Raw genomic sequence first — 17300 nt, 5'->3', positions numbered from 1 at the left:
GTCGATGATCAGCGGCAGGTGTGTTGTGTGACACTTCCGGAAGTCAACAATGATTTCCTTGGTCTTATTGACGTTCAGCAGGAGGTTGTTGTCCCTGCACCACGTGGTCAGAAGGTCAACTTCCGACCTGTACCGAGTCTCGTTGCCCTTCGTGACGAGACCCACCAGAGTCGTGTCGTCAGCAAACTTCACTATGCGGTTGTCGCTGTAGGTCGCAGTGCAGTAATGCGTCAGCAGGGTGAAGAGCAATGGCCTTATGATAATGGCCTGTCATAGTTTTAACATATTTTTTTGCATTATCTCCCGAGGCTTATGGCCATACTACCCTGAGAACGCCTGATCTCATCAGATTTCTGAAGCTAAACAGAGCCAGGCCCGGTTAGTACTTAGATGGGAGACCGCCTGGGAATAACAGATGTTAAAAGCTTTGAGCGGCACAGTGGAACACTGGTTAGCACGTCCACCTCACAGTTCAGAGGGTGGCCCGAACCCATTGCCGGCCCTCCCTGTGTGGAGTTTGCATGTTCTCCCCGTGCCTGTGTGGGTTTTCTCCGGGCACTCCAGTTTCCTCCCACATCATAAAAACATGCATGATCGGCTGATTGAGCACTCCAAATTTCACGTAGGTGCGAGTGTGGATGGTTGTTCGTCTCTGTGTGCCCTGCAATTGGCTGGCAACCGGTTCAGGGTGTCTGGGATAGGCTCCCGCGACCCCCGTGGGGACAAGCGGTAGAGAAAATGGATGGATGGCTATCTCTTGAGGATGCTAAAATCGGCCCTGCTTGCATGGATTTTCTTCCTTAGGTCAGTGATGGACAATAAGGACTTCTTACTTGAAATGAGGCTTTTGTAAATAGTTTGGATTTTTTTTTTTTTTAAAAGACCAGAGCCCATTATTCTTTGTGATGACTGCTGCATTCTGATTTTGACAGTGTTGGGGGATTTATCATTATTATTTTCAAACTGACCCAATTTAGAGGTTCGGTCCATTTTTTACTTGACTTTAAGGACCTTTTGAGAGATTCCATTTGTCATGTCTGAGAATACATATAACTATGGTTAAGACTTCAGAAATAAAGAACATTCTAACTTTTAAACAGCAATTATGTGCTCAATATACTATACCCAACTCTCACGATGCAACCATAGGGCAGGTTGTTTCACACATCACGTCCGTTGTTACACGAGAACACTAATGACACCTGGTGGACTGCTAAAACGTTACCGGACTACCATTCTAAATGCTTGATTCCCCCCCATACAAGTTCCAGTGAGAATATCCGAGAAAAGCTCATTCGTTTCAGCAGCAAGTTATACTTTGACAGTATAGTTTAAAACACAGGGAAATTTTCACAGGATCACTTTCCACCAATCATAAATCTAATGCAGTGGTTCTTAACCTTTTGGGAGGTACCGAACCCCATCAGTTTCATATGCGCATTCACCGAACCCCTCTTTAGGGGGTAATGACATACCAGCAAATCAGTGACTTCTGCTGTTGCCTTTGCAAGACCAGTTCAGATATGCGTTATTGCGAATTTACACAAAAACAAAAGATACAAAATCTAGTAGAACACCCTTCTTGTTCTCACTCTAGATGGTAAAGGGAGGCCTTTAACTACTACAACTCAAATTTCCATCATATACTTTATACGTCATTTTGGAGAAATAGGAGACATTCTAGAAAAATTTACTAGCCTATATTGACAAAAATATCCACTACAAATCAATGAACACATCTTGACTATTATTTCAGTCTGTGTAGCGGAACAGAGCTTCAAATTTTGAAAGGGGAAAAAAAAACTGTTTTAATTATATACTAAGTATCCAACAATATGTAGTTACTGACGTCAGAAAGCACACAAACACACATCAACATTTCCAAGTTTAATAATTAAAGAATGGAAAAAGAACTTTTGCTCGTTTTTTGGCACACGCTCTCAATCTGTCAATAACCATCTTCACAGCGGCGGTTTACAGCAAACAGGCCAACTGTGCGCCACCTTGCCCGTAAACACACGGTTAGCTCGTAAACACACTGTTCACATCCATGGATATTGTGGGGTTTTCTTAGCTCTAGGCATCAAACCACCTTAGCCACCCAAAAAGCGTCAGACATACGTAGGTCGAACATGGCCAGTTGACAATCATGTTTTACTGTTTTCTTTTATTTAGACAAACCCAAATAAAAGGTACATAAAACCTGCGCATGTTTACATAATTATTTTCCATGAACATACATTTTAAAAAAAATGTAGGAATGTTTTACCTTTCTGCTAACCAGAAAGCCTAGCCTTCATACGTATGTACAAAACTTATCACTGTTAATAATCTAATACAAAATGTTTTATAAAAGGTTTTTTCCTTGCATGTCTGTCATAACTATAACTAAGTCCTCTGTTCTAAACGGTTTGTACAAAGATATACATTCATTTGCCTTCACAACATTTTCCATATTAACCCCGTCCCACTCCCATTCCTCAAAAACAGATGATTTGGCCAAATATTTTTTTCCCCAAATTCTCCTCCCACCCAAAGTTATTGATTTAAAAAAAAAAAAAAAGTCAGTTTCTTGCACAGTCATAACTCATATCTCATTTCAAGGTTTAACTTTAACTGGACAAACACCACCATCATGTTTCATCAAATAAATTGCTTATGCCATAGTTTGGATGTTTGATATCTGGCTTCCTTCACAGTATATTACATCAAACAAGACAAGGAGGAAGCATCAGCATGTGGAAAAATCTTGCTTAGTAATTCAGGCACATTTGTTTGCGGCCACTAGAAAAAGTAATATGACAGCACATGCTTGATTTTAACCATTTTTTTTAGTGTTTTACTTTTCTATGTCACTATCCTTCTATAAAAAAAAAATGTTGGTCAACTTAAACCTATAAAAGACAAGCTCAGTCCTCATGCAACATTGTGAATAAAAAATTTATATGAAATGAATTACACATTTCCAAGATCACAATGCCATTCCACATAAGAGCATTTCACTTGGAGGACAGTGTTGACATGCACACAATGAAATGAGAACAGCGAGATTACCAAAAATGAAGCATGGGGAACAACAAACAGAAATCCTTATCTTATTACCACAAACTAAAATGCCGCTTTAAGTACCACTCTGTTGTAGTGTGCATATCCTGGTTTGCTGCAAGTGCTTCGGAGTTTTCAATGAACAACATCCTGAACTTCAAACAGGCTTCACAGTCAAAATTGTCTGGATAAAGCCACAGAATTATTTTGCATGGGAAAACAAAACATATATAAGGAACATATTCATGTTTGGGTATCACTGAAAAAGATCAACATGTCAAAACTAACATTTTGTGACATAAGACTGCAAAAAAGCCAGCAAATGTTAAAAAAAAAGTTTGTCTTGCACAGTCATGAGTCATTGCAAATGTTAACTTGATTGTTTTTTGTTTTATAAGTCCATGCAGGCTGGGCGTACCATTGATGAATGACAATTGAAATTTTCAAACCAATGCGGTAGGTTACTGTTGCTTTAAAAAACGTGAGAAATAAATCTGCTTATGCTTTCATGTTGCGTTAATGTTGAGAACTTCACTTCATAAAGATGTTGCTTTGATTCAATAACCATACCTAAAACCTTTGACAAGAAAACTGAAAAAGTGAAATTTCACTAAACCTTTGCGTCCTCACAGTGAATTAAACTTAGACTGGTGTTTTTTTCCCCACAAGAAAATATAATTCCTGAAATGGTTATGGGCAAGAGCTCAAAACTTGTGTTGAATTAGTTTTAAGATCAGCTATCTCTAACACCTAGTGTTCAATACCAATTAATACTGATGAAATTCTGTCATAGATATGGTTAATCAGCATTAAAAAAAACAAATTGGAAAATCGAGGGTTCAAAATCAGTCAAACAGTTTCTATGCAACAATATTTCCATGTGCCATTAGTCTAGACACAGTATGTTGATTAATCCAGCATTGGTGGAATAAGAATTAAGCATCTTAATTATCCTATTTTCATCCATTTCAGGGTGCAGTCATTTTAACTTTCTACCGCCATTTGCGGTTGACTGAAATTGCTTTCAAAGTATCCTTGGGCTCGCACTGCAATCGCTACGCTCCACCTGTTTTGGGTTTGGGCACATGACATTTGCAATGTTGACAATTTTATTCGACGACAATGGGGCAATAGAATGACAGCTGCACCCTGAAATTGATAAAAATGGGTGGATTAATTTACATTATTTAATTCCACCAACACAATATTAATCAAAATCCTGTTTAGACTAGTGAGATTACAAAGAACAAATTGGTATGAAAAAATTACTTGAAAAATATTTCGAAAAGAATGCTGGTGATGATTTTCCCGTGTTTCCTCGTCAGTAAGGCTTTGAAGAGTGTACTGGCAAACTGTTGTGTTTGTTTTTTAACAGCCACAACTTGTGTTTTTTATGCCAGAATAGGATATCAACAACACCTCAATCATGTGTGACATGCAAACTTTTTTTGTCCAATGGGATTGTTCCTCTGCCACAAAAAAAGCCACTATGACTTTAAATTCAAAGGAATTTGGTACTGTTTTTGGCACTCCTGCTATTGGACGGCCATAACAATGCTTAGACAAATCTTGCATTGTAGCTGGTGGTGCAAAGTCAAACTGGCGCTTTCACCGGTAAAAGGCAACTAAATATTGTTTCATATTTACACACACAAAGACCAGTCATTAATATATTATAAAAGACTAATCTCAGTCAGATATCTGAGTTTAACTTACAGAATTGGGATCCTATACCCGCTCAAGTAAACATTCTAATATACCAAACAACTTTGGGCTTGCACTGTCCATGTGCAACTAAGCAAATCTATTGACCTCTACAGTTCAAAGAAAAAGACAGAAAACAGAAAAACAGATTTTTTCTATTTGACCTTAGATAACACTGTATTTTAAAGGCAACGCCTCAGGAGACTTGCTTTCAGTTGAAAAACAAACAAAAAAACAAAAAGGTTTTTTCAGTACCATTAACTATCATGTCCTCATGTATCTATCTATCCATCCAAAACTGATGAGATTGCTAAAGTGTGAAGAGTATCCAGCAGTGATGACAAGTGACCAGTTTCCCGCCATTTAAATATACGGGAAGAGTTGATTTGAAACAATTATTCTAGCCAGTCTCAGAAACAACAACGCAATCCAAAATATTGCTCAACACCGCTCACCCTCCACTCTAACCTTTAAAATACAGAAACTATTAAATACTGATTAGTCCTATAAAATCTTTTAAAACTAAAAATATTAAACCATTTTAGTAGGAAGCATTTTTCACCCTCCGGCAATACACCTGGGCGTATGATTTGTTGTAGTAAGGTATCACATTTATTGACATCAAATGCCCAGCGCATAACAAATTTGTGTTTGTTAGCAAAACAGCTGCGATGAACTGGTTAACAACCACTTACAGTATCTATTACGTTAAAAATAATAACAACTAAAGTATAACAAGCAAAAAATAAAATTATGGTTTGGAGTGTAACTGCTGACAATGTAATAATTGGTGAAAAAACCTTCAATATTAGAAATACTAGTGAGTATCTGTTTGAAAAACCTGTATTATAATGTAACGATATAAAAGTTTGAGTCAAGATATTTTCTACAAATCTCAATTCCAATGAACCTGGGATGTCGAGTAAAATGTAAAATCAGATTCAATGATTTGGAAATCCCTTTCAACCCATGTTCTACTGAATACACTACAATGACAAAGGATTTAAAGATCAAACAGACAATGTCTTGTTTTTTAACATTATTATTTACAAGTACTTTAAATTTGATGTCTGTAGCGTGTTAGCAAAAAGGCTGGGACAGGGGAAACAAAAGTAGTAAAAATTAGCAAGGCTTAAAAACGAAGAAAAGAAAACCCTGTTTGGAACATTTCACAGGTAAGCATGTTAACTGTTTTTTTTTTTTTTTTTGCTAAACGTTTCTTAATGTACAATTGCAAGAAATTCAGGGATTTAATCATCGAGGATCCACAACATCTATAAAAATTCAGAGAATCTGAAGAAATCTCATCGTATCGTACAGGCCAAAAACAAACAATGAATCCCTGTGAGTTTCAATCCCTCAGGCGGTACGGCATTAAAAAAAAAAAAAACGGAAACATTTCTATGGTAGGATCCTGCCAATTGGGCTCACAAAACTTTGAGAAAATCCTCGAGCAATCCAGGTAACTGTTAAAAAAAATTGCTCACGGCATTTTTCTCATTTACATGGACAGTGCTCTGGAACTAAAGACCCACGAAGAAGTCAAGCCAGCCGCAGCAAAAATTCAAAATATTTATGACAGTCACAATGTTGTATTGAAAGAACATTCAATTGCTAATTAAGGGCGGTAAAAAATTACACTGGCACTTTAGCGGATGGCGCCTGTTGCCAGCATTAGCTGCTTGCAACGTTAGCATTGCTCAAGTGCCCCATATATGTAGGAAAAAAACGTTAAGAATAGAGGAAATAATGACATTTTAAAGGCTTCAAAAAGCAGGTAAAAATGCTAGTTAACGTTTTCCACTGTTACAATGGAAGAGCCTGAGACTTACTTGTCTGTGTGAAAGGATGTGGGGGTGTTATGGACAAGAAAGAGCAAAAAGAAGCACTTTAGGTCAAGAAGCAGGTGTGCCATATAAGCAATCCGTCTGCCTGCTATCTTCATCTCATAGACCAACAACTCTGAGAAGAGATTTGTCCAAAACAATTTACCGCAAAAGGGACGCAGAGTACAGTTTAAATTCAAATACAGTCAAACCTCGGTCCCGGTTCTCGAACAAATCGAAATTTGAACAAAAAAATTCGAATTTTTTTTGCTTCGGTTCGAACAAAAATTCGGAGGTCGAACCTCGCAAGATGAGCCGAGAGGACCCGAGAAAACCCAACCGCGTGACCCGGATGCCGACTGACTCTGTTCGTTGTTATTGTATTTTCATTACTTTGAGGATTGTATTAACCCCTAATCATGCCTCCAAAGAAAGCAAGTGGGAGCAGTTAAGCCATCCTAAAACACAAAGACGCTCTTAAAGCAATGTGACAGTGAGCACCCGGCGTGCTGCAGTTGCGTGATCGGAACAAATTAAGCTCCCTGCGCACTGAGGTCCACAAACATTTTGGAAAGTACATCAGGACTTTAAAAATATTTTTTAAATTTCAGCGACAGCTCTGTCACAATAATGCGACCAGCGCGGTGCAGTTGCGTGGTCAGCGGCGCGCTACGGTTGCGCATTTGGATGTGCGCTGCAGTTGCGCGATCGGACAAAAATGCGCAAATAAAAAAATGCTTAAAAAAGGCGTTTTTTTTAGTCTTGGAACAGATTACATTTTTTTTCCATTATTTGTAATGGGAAAAATAGATTCGGAATTCGAACGATTCACTTCTCGAACCGCCTTCTGGAATGGATTGTGGTCGAAAACTGAGGTTTGACTGTATGTTCAAATACGAGTCAAAAGTCTACCAGGTAAACGAAAGCCATCTATCAATAAAAACCCAGAAAAGTTGCTAGTTTCTATGGGCCCAAGCTTAACTAAGATGGAGTGACGTAGAGTTGAAAAGAGTGCTATGGTCTGATGAGTCCACATTTCAAAATATTTTTGGGCAGTCATGGATGGACATTGTTTACTCCGGGCTAAAGCGAAAAAAACATTTGGACTGTTATCAGCGCGACAATCAAAAACCAACATCAGTGATGGTATGGGAGTGTGGTTAGGGTTAGTTGCACATCTGTGAGGGCATTGTTAATGCCAAAACAGTATATACAGGTTTTGGAGCATCATATGCTGCCATCCAAACAACGTGTTTTTCAAGGAACGTCCCAGAGTATTTCAGCAAGTCAATTCAAAGGCACATTCTGCACGTTACAACAGTGAGGCCTTTTAATACGAATATGAGCACTATACTTGCCTGGCAGCAGTCCAGACCTGTGTCTTACTGAAAATACTACTTAACAATTGAAGTTGTACATCAAGCAAGATTGTGTGGAAAGGAAAGGTGAAAGGGAAGGAAAGGAAAAGAAAGGTGAAGTAACATATGCTTGCCAGCTATTTTGGAACATGTTCCAAAATGTGTATTATTGCAGAATTTTTTTTTAAGATAATAAATATCTTTGTAGTGTGTTCAATGGGCTATAGGCAGGAAATGATTTTCAAATCAAATAATCCATTTAAGTTTTATACAACATCCCAATTAAATTAAAATTAGATTTTTGTGATGCAATGATGTCAGCATAGATTAAAATACGACATGGTGCAAACTTAAAGTTAACTGCCTGTAGCAGCTTCTAATGTGAGGCCTCAGTCAGGTAGTATGCTAATTAAATGTATTTGGGTTTCCCAATCTTCAAATATAGAATTCAAAAGGGAAACATGTTGCTTGGAAAATCTTTGGCATAAACGATTGCTTTCATGTTTGGATTAAAACTATATAGTGGGTTCATTTAAATTAGACACCACCCAAACAGTTGATCTTCTACTGTTTGTCCCATTAAAAGATAAAGGTCCTCTCGCCTCTCTATTTTGCAAGACGGGGATGCACCGCGAAAGTCCTTAAACTCCTTTCGGATTTTCCGAATGAGGAAAGGAGTTGTTCTGTTGTAGAAATTTGTAGGGATAGCTTTGGAGGTAATATTTCATTTACATCATTTTGCATCAATGTGATGAATTAATTTGTCAGATACAGTATGTAGATCATTGTTTACAAATTACTATAATGACGAAGATTTTTCCCTAGCATTTCCCTCTTATAAATACAAACAAATAAACAATTAACAAATTAATATTAGCACTGATTTTTGCTATTCATAATCCATGCGGGTTGTAGGGTGTCATTGCATTATTGAGGACGGTATGCTAACTTCAGTGTTAGGCATATTGCCCATCCACTGAGAACGCAATTATAGTCAGATTTTGACAGGTTCATCTATTATTAGGCAGTTACATTCTCAACAGTTACTCAGCAGCTAGAAAACAAACTCTACCAAGGAGGTGAGGATGGCAGAACCTGGGACAGAAAAGGCATGCTCTCCATGGGCCTCATGGCAATGTTAAGTGGGCCGGTGATATTCATGGGCATTGGGGTGGTGATGGCCACGGGGTGGGCAATATTCATGTGGGCGGTCGTGGGGATGTTGACAGAGGCTAGGTTCACAGGGCCTGTGATGGTGACGGGATGCTGCAGGTTGACAGGGTTTGCAATGTTGACCGTGCTGGTGGTGATGTTCATCTGAGCGGCAATGGTGACTGGGTTGCTGGCATTGCCGCCACGGTTCATGGCAGAAGTGATGGCTGCTGAGTTGGTGACCGGTGTTGTCGTGGCGGAATTGTTGTGCACGTTGTTGGCATCTACAGTCAATAAAAAAAGAAAAAGAAAAGAAACAAGCCCAGTCACCTTGGTAGGAATTTGAGTGTCTACTTAAGTACAGTAAAACCAACAGTCCAATCGGCACCGTCGTTCTTTACCTGGGTCGCTGAAAATGTAAAGACATCATTTCAACATTATGTCAACTGTAGTAATATTGGTGGAGAAACCTACCTTTGTGAAAGTTGTCAATTAGGACTTGGAAGGAGTTATTTAAAATCTCTCCTACCGTCAAATCACCTAAGGGGTAAATTCAAAAAGCAGGATCAATAGACTAAACGGCTAACTGATTGTTTAAAAAGCTGTAATTTTGAACATTAATACATGATATAAAACATCCTCAGATCTATGTGCAGCAGACTAGATGAACACGACAGTGCATGACGGTTAATCTGATTATTTTAGGGCAAGGACATTGTCAATGTCAGCAAGTCTGGCTCAAGCAGCAACAAACTGTCTAAAAAAAGTGTTAGCTATTGGGGCATTTGTGTCCCAGTTACATCTATGTGTAACATCTATGAGTCCATTTTTATATGTAAGGTTTGCAGGAACCTATTTAATCAATCAGGATAACAGCCAGGTAGTGTGCATCTAACCTGTGCAATGGTCCAGTTTTTTGTTAATTCAAATAATCTACTGATCCTGCTTCATGAACTTTAACCTAACACTGGCACAATTATACTGTACATACTACAAAAACAGAGAAACCTGAAATTTACCAGCCCTCAGAGAAAACACATGTCTTCATGGGGAAATGGTGCAACATGACTAAAAACTGGCCACATGTGACTATATCATGGCATGTTATCATGGTAGTTTCTGCTACCAACTACAGGACTGGATTACCTTTTCGTGGCCCTGAGTGGTTCCACTGCCAGTCACTTATGCCTATTCAAAAATACAGACACATATGGGGTTACAAAAACACAGGGCAACATTGCCATCATCTGGGGGTTTTGGATGGCGTGGTTAAAGGTATTTTTTTATTTGCCTAAAAATCTGATTTTTTTCCCTACTTTTGTAAAACAATCTTTGATATCCTTTTATTGAGTTTGTAAGATAATTTGGGTCGGAAATGAATCGCCAAGTTATTTATGTTGGTCAAAAATAACTTATTTTGAACAATATTTTTTTTCATTATTCAATGTGTAAAATATAATTTATTGTGAATAGGTCTCAGATCTCTTAAATTTTATGTGGATACAGTTTTTCTCTGTTTGTTAAATCCTGCGATGTGGGTCATTTGGCCACCATGCCATTTCATTTGGATTATCTCTATTGAAATGTAGTGGGCCGGCAGCAGAAATGTAACGGATGACAATGGACCCTTAGGCTGCTATGGCAGGGTGATGACCCATTCACCATGGTGGAAATCTATTTTGTCAATTGCAAGGTGACATTGCGCTACTTTCAGTTCTTCAGCTGTATGAATACTATGATTTATGATGAACATTTCTAAGGCTTGGTGCACAAGAATTCTTCAATTCTTAAAAGATCTTTTTTAGATTTGGCAAACTCTACAAGAAAGTTAAAGTCCCAATGGTTGTCACACACACAACTGGGTGCGGTGAAATTTGTCTCTGCATTTAACCCATCCCCGAAGGGAGCAGTGGGCAGCAGCGGTGCCGCGCCTGGGAATCATTTGGTGATCTAACCCCCCAATTCCAACCCTTAATGCTGAGTGCCAAGCAGGGAGGCAATGGGTCCCATTTTTATAGTCTTTGGTATGACCCGGCCAGGGTTTGAACCCACCTTCCAGTTTCAGGACAGACGCTCTACCACTAGGCCACTGAGCTGGCCTTGTGGTAGTGCCTGGAGAGATCAGGCATTTAACAGTTTTGGTCATATTGTGTTTCGTCTGCCACTCCAGTTCCTTGCAAGCTGCTGTGGTTGTGATCTATAAGTAAACGGTTCCGGTTGGAGTTGAGTTGAAACAGAACACCACACACATAGATGTTGCGCCACAACTGGTTTAGCATGCAGTCCTTCGAGGCTGAGTTTTCTATTCACAATACAGTCCACAAGTCAAATGGTTGCCATTCCCCGAATACATGAAGATTGGGTTGTGAATAGGGATGGTTCTTCCTTATGGTATGACCTCCTTTTAAATATTTGGCAAACAGTCTCTCTGTTTATTTTTAAAACTTGTTTGAAGACCCATTTTTTATTCTTTGGGTTTCTACTGAATTTGTTGTTATTGTTCTACTACCGTTTATTAATCTGTAGTTAAATTTACTATTGCTGCTTTACCATTTACTGTTTTTGTGGTTGTCCCATCGTTATATGTAAAGTGCTGTTACAGCTTTAGCTGATGTAAAATGCGCTATGTAAATGAAGTTGGATTGTATTGGATTCTAGCTCAGTGGCCTAGTAGTAGAGTGTCCGCCCTGAGACTGGAAGGTTGTGGGGTAGTTGATTAATCAGATTTAAAAATATAAAAAATTGCTGATTAAAAAAAAAAGTAAGTTTTGTAAAAACAGGATATTGCTCCAAATAGAGTAGAGAATGCACAAACAATGCTTCAGTTACAGTTTCACTCTCTTACATGTCATAAAATAGGGGGAAATATAGCTCACTATTTCCCTCAAGTAAAAGCTGCCGTTTTCAAACATCCTTTACAGATTAAACACAAAGATAATCAATCGTCAGGTTTACATAGAGTCTTCTATTACAATTAGAATAAAACCAAAATGGAATGAAAATACTCATTATAGGGGCAAATCAGAATGGAATTTAATTTGAGTTCAAAGGGGTATCCTGCGGCCAATCCTGCTGCAGTAAGAGTATGAATTTAATAAATTATTTTAATAATAACTCTTCTACTCATACGCGCAACCATTCACACTCGTGGTGGTGAACTACTTTAGTAGCCACAGCTGCCCGAGAGCAGGCTGACAGAAACGTGGCTGCCAGTGCGCGCCTACAGCCCTACCGATCACCACCAAACATTCACACACCAGTGTGAGTGGGACTGGAGGCAAGGTGGATGATGAAGCGTTTTGCCCAAGGACACAATCACCCATGACTCGGGCAGAGCAGAAATCAAACAGCCGACCTTTCAGTTATTGGACGACTGCTCTACCACTCTACTGATAGCGTAATTCTAATAAAAGTTGAAGAAAATGAAGAGTGCTTTAGGTAACATTTAGGTGTTTAACTAGTTTCTCTATCTGGGCATTGGGTGGCACCAACAAAATTGAAGAACAAACGTGACGTCGTCATACTTCGCTCTGCTATGCTGTAAATAAAACATGTAAGACATTTAAGAGTAGTGCAGTGATCAAACTTGAATGTCAACAAGTCCAGACACCTGCTGTCCATTCTAAAACTCTTTGTAGCCATTGAAGGTTTCCAATTGCTAATCTGAGTGCAACGAAGTTAGATGCGAATGATAATGCTAGACCTCTGTCGGTGTTGTGACTTCATTCCTAAAGGAGGCAAAGCCAATGCATGTACTTTAAAAAGACAGCGCTTGTTCAATTCTCAAACAATTTGATGAAAGTTGGTAGCCATGACAGCCATTTATTTTGGATCTGCTTCTTTGTCTTTTTCTTGGGTTTGTTGGCATCTTTTTTCTTTTATGACAAAGTAGCAGCGTGCTGCCCCGAGTGTAGTCGTGACAACTTTTGCTTTGGACAGTAACATCAACAAGATGCGTGCACTTTAAATGACTAGGATTGCACCTTAATTGCATAATCCTGTTTACCAATTTTGGTTAATGCTGGTTCTACAACTTAACTCAAAAGTAAACAGATGTGTTATTTTCCAACATTATTCACACTAACATTGCATCATTAATGTTAAATAATAAATAAATATATATATATATATATATATATATATGGTGAGCCCATGGGAATATATATATATATATATTCCCATGGGCTCACCATGGGCTCACCACCTGTGGGAGGGGCCAAAGGGGTCGGGTGCAACGTGAGCTGGGCGACGGCCAAAGGCAGGGACCTTGGCGGTCTGATCCCCGGCTGCAGAAGCTGGCTCTTGGTACATGGAATGTCACCTCTCTGGCTGGAAAGGAGCCCGAGCTGGTGTGCGAGGCAGAAAAATTCCGACTAGACTCCACGCACAGTTTGGGTTCCGATACAAGCCCTCTCGAGAGGGGCTGGACTCTCTTCCACTCTGGAGTTGCCCACGGTGAGAGGCGTCGAGCAGGTGTGGGTATACTTATTGCCCCCCGGCTGGGCGCCTGCACATTGGAGTTCACCCCGGTGAACGAGAGGGTAGCCTCCCTCCGCCTTCGGGTGGGGGGACGGGTCCTGACTGTTGTTTGTGTCTATGCACTAAACGGCAGCTCAGAGTACCCACCCTTCTTGGAGTCCCTGGAGGAAGTGCTGGAGAGCGCTCCTTTGGGGGCCTCCATCGTTCTACTGGGTGACTTCAATGCTCACGTGGGCAATGACAGTGAGACCTGGAAGGACGTGATTGGGAGGAACGGGCCCCCCGATCTGAACCCGAGCAGTGTTCTATTATTGGACTTCTGTGCTTGACACGGATTTTCAATAATGAACACCATGTTCAAACATAAGGGTGTCCATGTGTGCACTTGGCACCAGGACACCCTAGGCCACAGTTCGATGATCGACTTTGTAGTCGTGTCATCGGATTTACGGCCGCATGTTATGGACACTCAGGTGAAGAGAGGGGCGGAGCTGTCAACTGATCACCACCTGGTGGTGGGTTGGCTCCGATGGTGGGGGAAGATGCCGGTCCGACCTGGCAGACCCAAACGCTCTGTGAGGGTCTGCTGGGAACGTCTGGCAGAATCTCCTGTCAGGAAGAGCTTCAACTCCCACCTCCGGCAGAGCTTTTCCCACGTCCCGGGGGTGGCGGGGGACATTGAGTCTGAGTGGACCATGTTCCGCGCCTCCATTGTTGAGGCGGCCGACCGAAGCTGTGGCCGTAAGGTCGTTGGTGCCTGTCGTGGCGGCAATCCCCGAACCCGCTGGTGGACACCGGCGGTAAGGGATGCCGTCAAGCTGAAGAAGGAGTCCTATCGGGCCGTTTTGGCCTGTGGGACTCCGGAGGCAGCTGACAGGTCCCGGATGGCCAAGCGGAACGCGGCTTCGGTGGTTGCTGAGGCAAAAACCCGGGCGTGGGAAGAGTTTGGTGAGGCCATGGAGAATGACTTTTGGACGGCTTCGAGGAAATTCTGGTCCACCATCCGGCGTCTCAGGAGGGGGAAGCAGTGCAACGTCAACACTGTTTACAGTGGGGATGGCGTGCCGCTGACCTCGACTCGGGACGTCGTGAATCGGTGGGGAGAATACTTCGAAGACCTCCTCAATTCCACCTACACGCCTTCCATTGAGGAAGCAAGGCCTGGAGACTCTGAGGCGGATTCTCCAATCTCTGGGGTCGAAGTCACTGAGGTAGTTAAAAAAACTCCTCGGTGGCAAGGCCCCGGGGGTGGATGAGATCCGCCCGGAGTTCTTAAAGGCTCTGGATGTTCTGGGGTTGTCATGGCTGACACGCCTCTACAACATTGCGTGAACATCGGGGACAGTGCCTCTGGATTGGCAGACTGGGGTGGTGGTTCCCCCTTTTAAGAAGGGGGACCGGAGGGTGTGTTCCAATTACAGGGGAAAAGATAGAAAAGAAAAGATAATTGGAATCAACCTCCCATCAATCCAAGACTTGTCCAGGACCAGGAAACGTGCAAGTAACATCTCAACAGACCCTTCGCACCCAGGTTGCAGCCTGTTTGAACTATTCCCCTCCGGACGCCGTTATAGAGCTCTGTACACTAAAACCAGCAGACACAGAGACAGCTTCTTCCCCCAGGCTGTCGCTCTGATGAACTCACACCACTCTTAGAGTCTCAGAGTCATTACTGTGCAATAACATCCCGCTTTCCACACCTTTTTTGTCTACACTGTTTGTACTATGTGTCCTCTCTGCATCCATTGCAGCCTGGTCATCCTAGAAGAGGGACCCTCCCATCTGTGGTCTCTTCTCAAGGTTTCTCATTTCCCCTTGCTGGAGTTTTGAGTTTTTCCTTGCCCTCTTGGGAGTTTAAGATCAGGGGATGTTTGAGAATATCTTTCATTTTTCACATGTCCTGAGTGTTGTTAGTCACCTAAATGTTGAACAGAGGCTGTGATTTACCAAAGTCAAATTCCTTGTTTGGCACGCTCAAACATGGCGAATAAAAAACTCTTGAATCTTGAATCACACTCCTCAGCCTCCCTGGTAAGGTCTATTCAGGGGTCCTGGAGAGGAGGGTCCGTCGGGAGGTCGAACCTCGGATTCAGGAGGAGCAGTGTGGCTTTCGTCCTGGCCGTGGAACAGTGGACCTGCTCTACACCCTCGGCAGGATCCTCGAGGGTGCATGGGAGTTCGCCCAACCAGTCCACATGTGTTTTGTAGACTTGGAGAACCGTGTCCCTCGGGAGGTTCTGTGGCGGGTGCTTCAGGAGTACGAGGTGCCGAGCCAACTGATAAGGGTGTTTCGGTCCCTGTATCACCGATGCCAGAGTCTGGTCCGCATTTCCGGCAGTAAGTCGGATTCGTTCCCAGTGAGGGTTGGACTCCGCCAAGGCTGCCCTTTGTCACCGATTCTGTTCATAATTTTTATGAACAGAATTTCTAGGCGCAGCCGAGGCGTTGAGGGGGTCCGGTTTGGGGACCTCAGCATCGCGTCTCTGCTTTTTGCAGATGACGTGGTGCTGTTGGCTTCTTCAGGCCGTGATCTCCAGCTCTCGCTCGAACGGTTCGCAGCCGAGAGCTGGAGATCACGATCGATCGGAAAAGGTTTGGAATGCCGGATCGGGGATGAGATCCTGCCCCAAGTGGAGGAGTTCAAATATCTTGGAGTCTTGTTCACGAGTGAGGGGAGGATGGAGCGCGAGATCGACAGGCGGATCGGTGCAGCGTCGGCAGTAATGCGGACCCTGTACCGGTCCGTTGTGGTGAAGAGAGAGCTGAGCCAAAAGGCAAAGCTCTCAATTTACCGGTCGATTTACGCTCCTACCCTCACCTATGGTCACGAGCTATGGGTCGTAACCGAAAGAAAAAGATCCCGGATACAAGCGGCCAAAAGGAGTTTTCTCCGCAGGATGTCCGGGCTCTCCCTTAGAGATAGGGTGAGAAGCTCGGTCATCCGGGAGAGACTCGGAGTAGAGTCGCTACTCCTCCACGTTGAGAGGAGCCAGATGAGGTGGCTCGGGCATCTTATCAGGGTGCCTCCTGGACGCCTCCCTGGGGAGGTGTTCCGGGCATGTCCCACCGGTAGGAGACCCCAGGGACGACCCAGGATGCGCTGGAGAGACTATGTCTCTCAGCTGGCCTGGGAACACCTTGGGATCCCCCGGGATGAGCTGGATGAAGTGGCTGGGGAGAGGGAAGTCTGGGAGTCCCTCCTAAAGCTGCTGCCCCCGCGACCCGACCCCGGATAAGCGGAAGACGATGGATGGATGAATGGATGGATGGATATATATATATATACACCAAACCTGGGCAAATTACGGCCTGCGGGCCACATCCGGCCCTTTGTGCGTCCCTGTCCGGCCCGCATGAGGCCAATCGTAATTTAAACAAAATAAAATAAAAATTGTGTCGTGCGTACAATACAACTGTTTTGCTTTTATTTTGAAAGGCGTCGCACTTCCGTGTAGCGTACGTGCATGTGAGCTGCGCGTGTAGGTGAACAGCGCGAAGTAATGCTGCCATCAAAATGTGTGCTAACGCGAAGAAAAGAAAAGTTGACAAGGAGCGCCGTGTTTTCAACAAGACATGGACTGCCAAGTATTTCTTTACAGAAATGAAAGGTAAAGCCATGTGCCTGATTTGTGGTACACAGATCGCTGTGTTTAAAGAATATAATTTGAGTCGCCACTACATGACCAAGCATGAGAAAAAATACATGTGTCTGATAAACAGGGCACATCAGAGGCTG

At 42.3% G+C, this 17300-nt stretch overlaps 1 protein-coding gene and 1 pseudogene across 3 annotated transcripts in view; one reads left to right on the top strand and one right to left on the bottom strand.

Moving 5' to 3' along the window:
* The first annotated feature begins 308 nt into the window (after nt 1–308).
* Nucleotides 309–427, top strand: LOC148394840 (5S ribosomal RNA; annotated as a pseudogene).
* Nucleotides 428–1874: 1447 nt separating this feature from the next.
* vezf1b (vascular endothelial zinc finger 1b) overlaps nt 1875–17300 on the bottom strand; it is a 34127-nt gene continuing 18701 nt past the window's right edge. Inside the window, exons 5-7 of one of the 3 annotated variants that reach the window (XM_088380718.1) lie at nt 10232–10273; nt 9560–9625; nt 1875–9369 (exon numbers count right to left, since the gene is read on the bottom strand). In XM_088380718.1, coding sequence (XP_088236844.1) covers nt 9002–9369; nt 9560–9625; nt 10232–10273 — 476 coding nt within the window. In that variant the 3' untranslated portion in view covers nt 1875–9001. The remainder of the gene's footprint in view (nt 9370–9559; nt 9626–10231; nt 10274–17300) is intronic. The other 2 variants (XM_088380719.1, XM_088380720.1) reach the window with 2 other exon arrangements.

The sequence above is a fragment of the Syngnathus floridae genome, chromosome 7 (assembly GCF_059516105.1).
Source record: "Syngnathus floridae isolate MCC-2025c chromosome 7, RoL_Sflo_1.0, whole genome shotgun sequence".
Lineage (NCBI taxonomy): Eukaryota > Metazoa > Chordata > Actinopteri > Syngnathiformes > Syngnathidae > Syngnathus > Syngnathus floridae.
The sequence above is the reverse complement of the archived record's forward strand: the minus strand, read 5'-3'. Positions and strand labels throughout refer to the sequence as shown.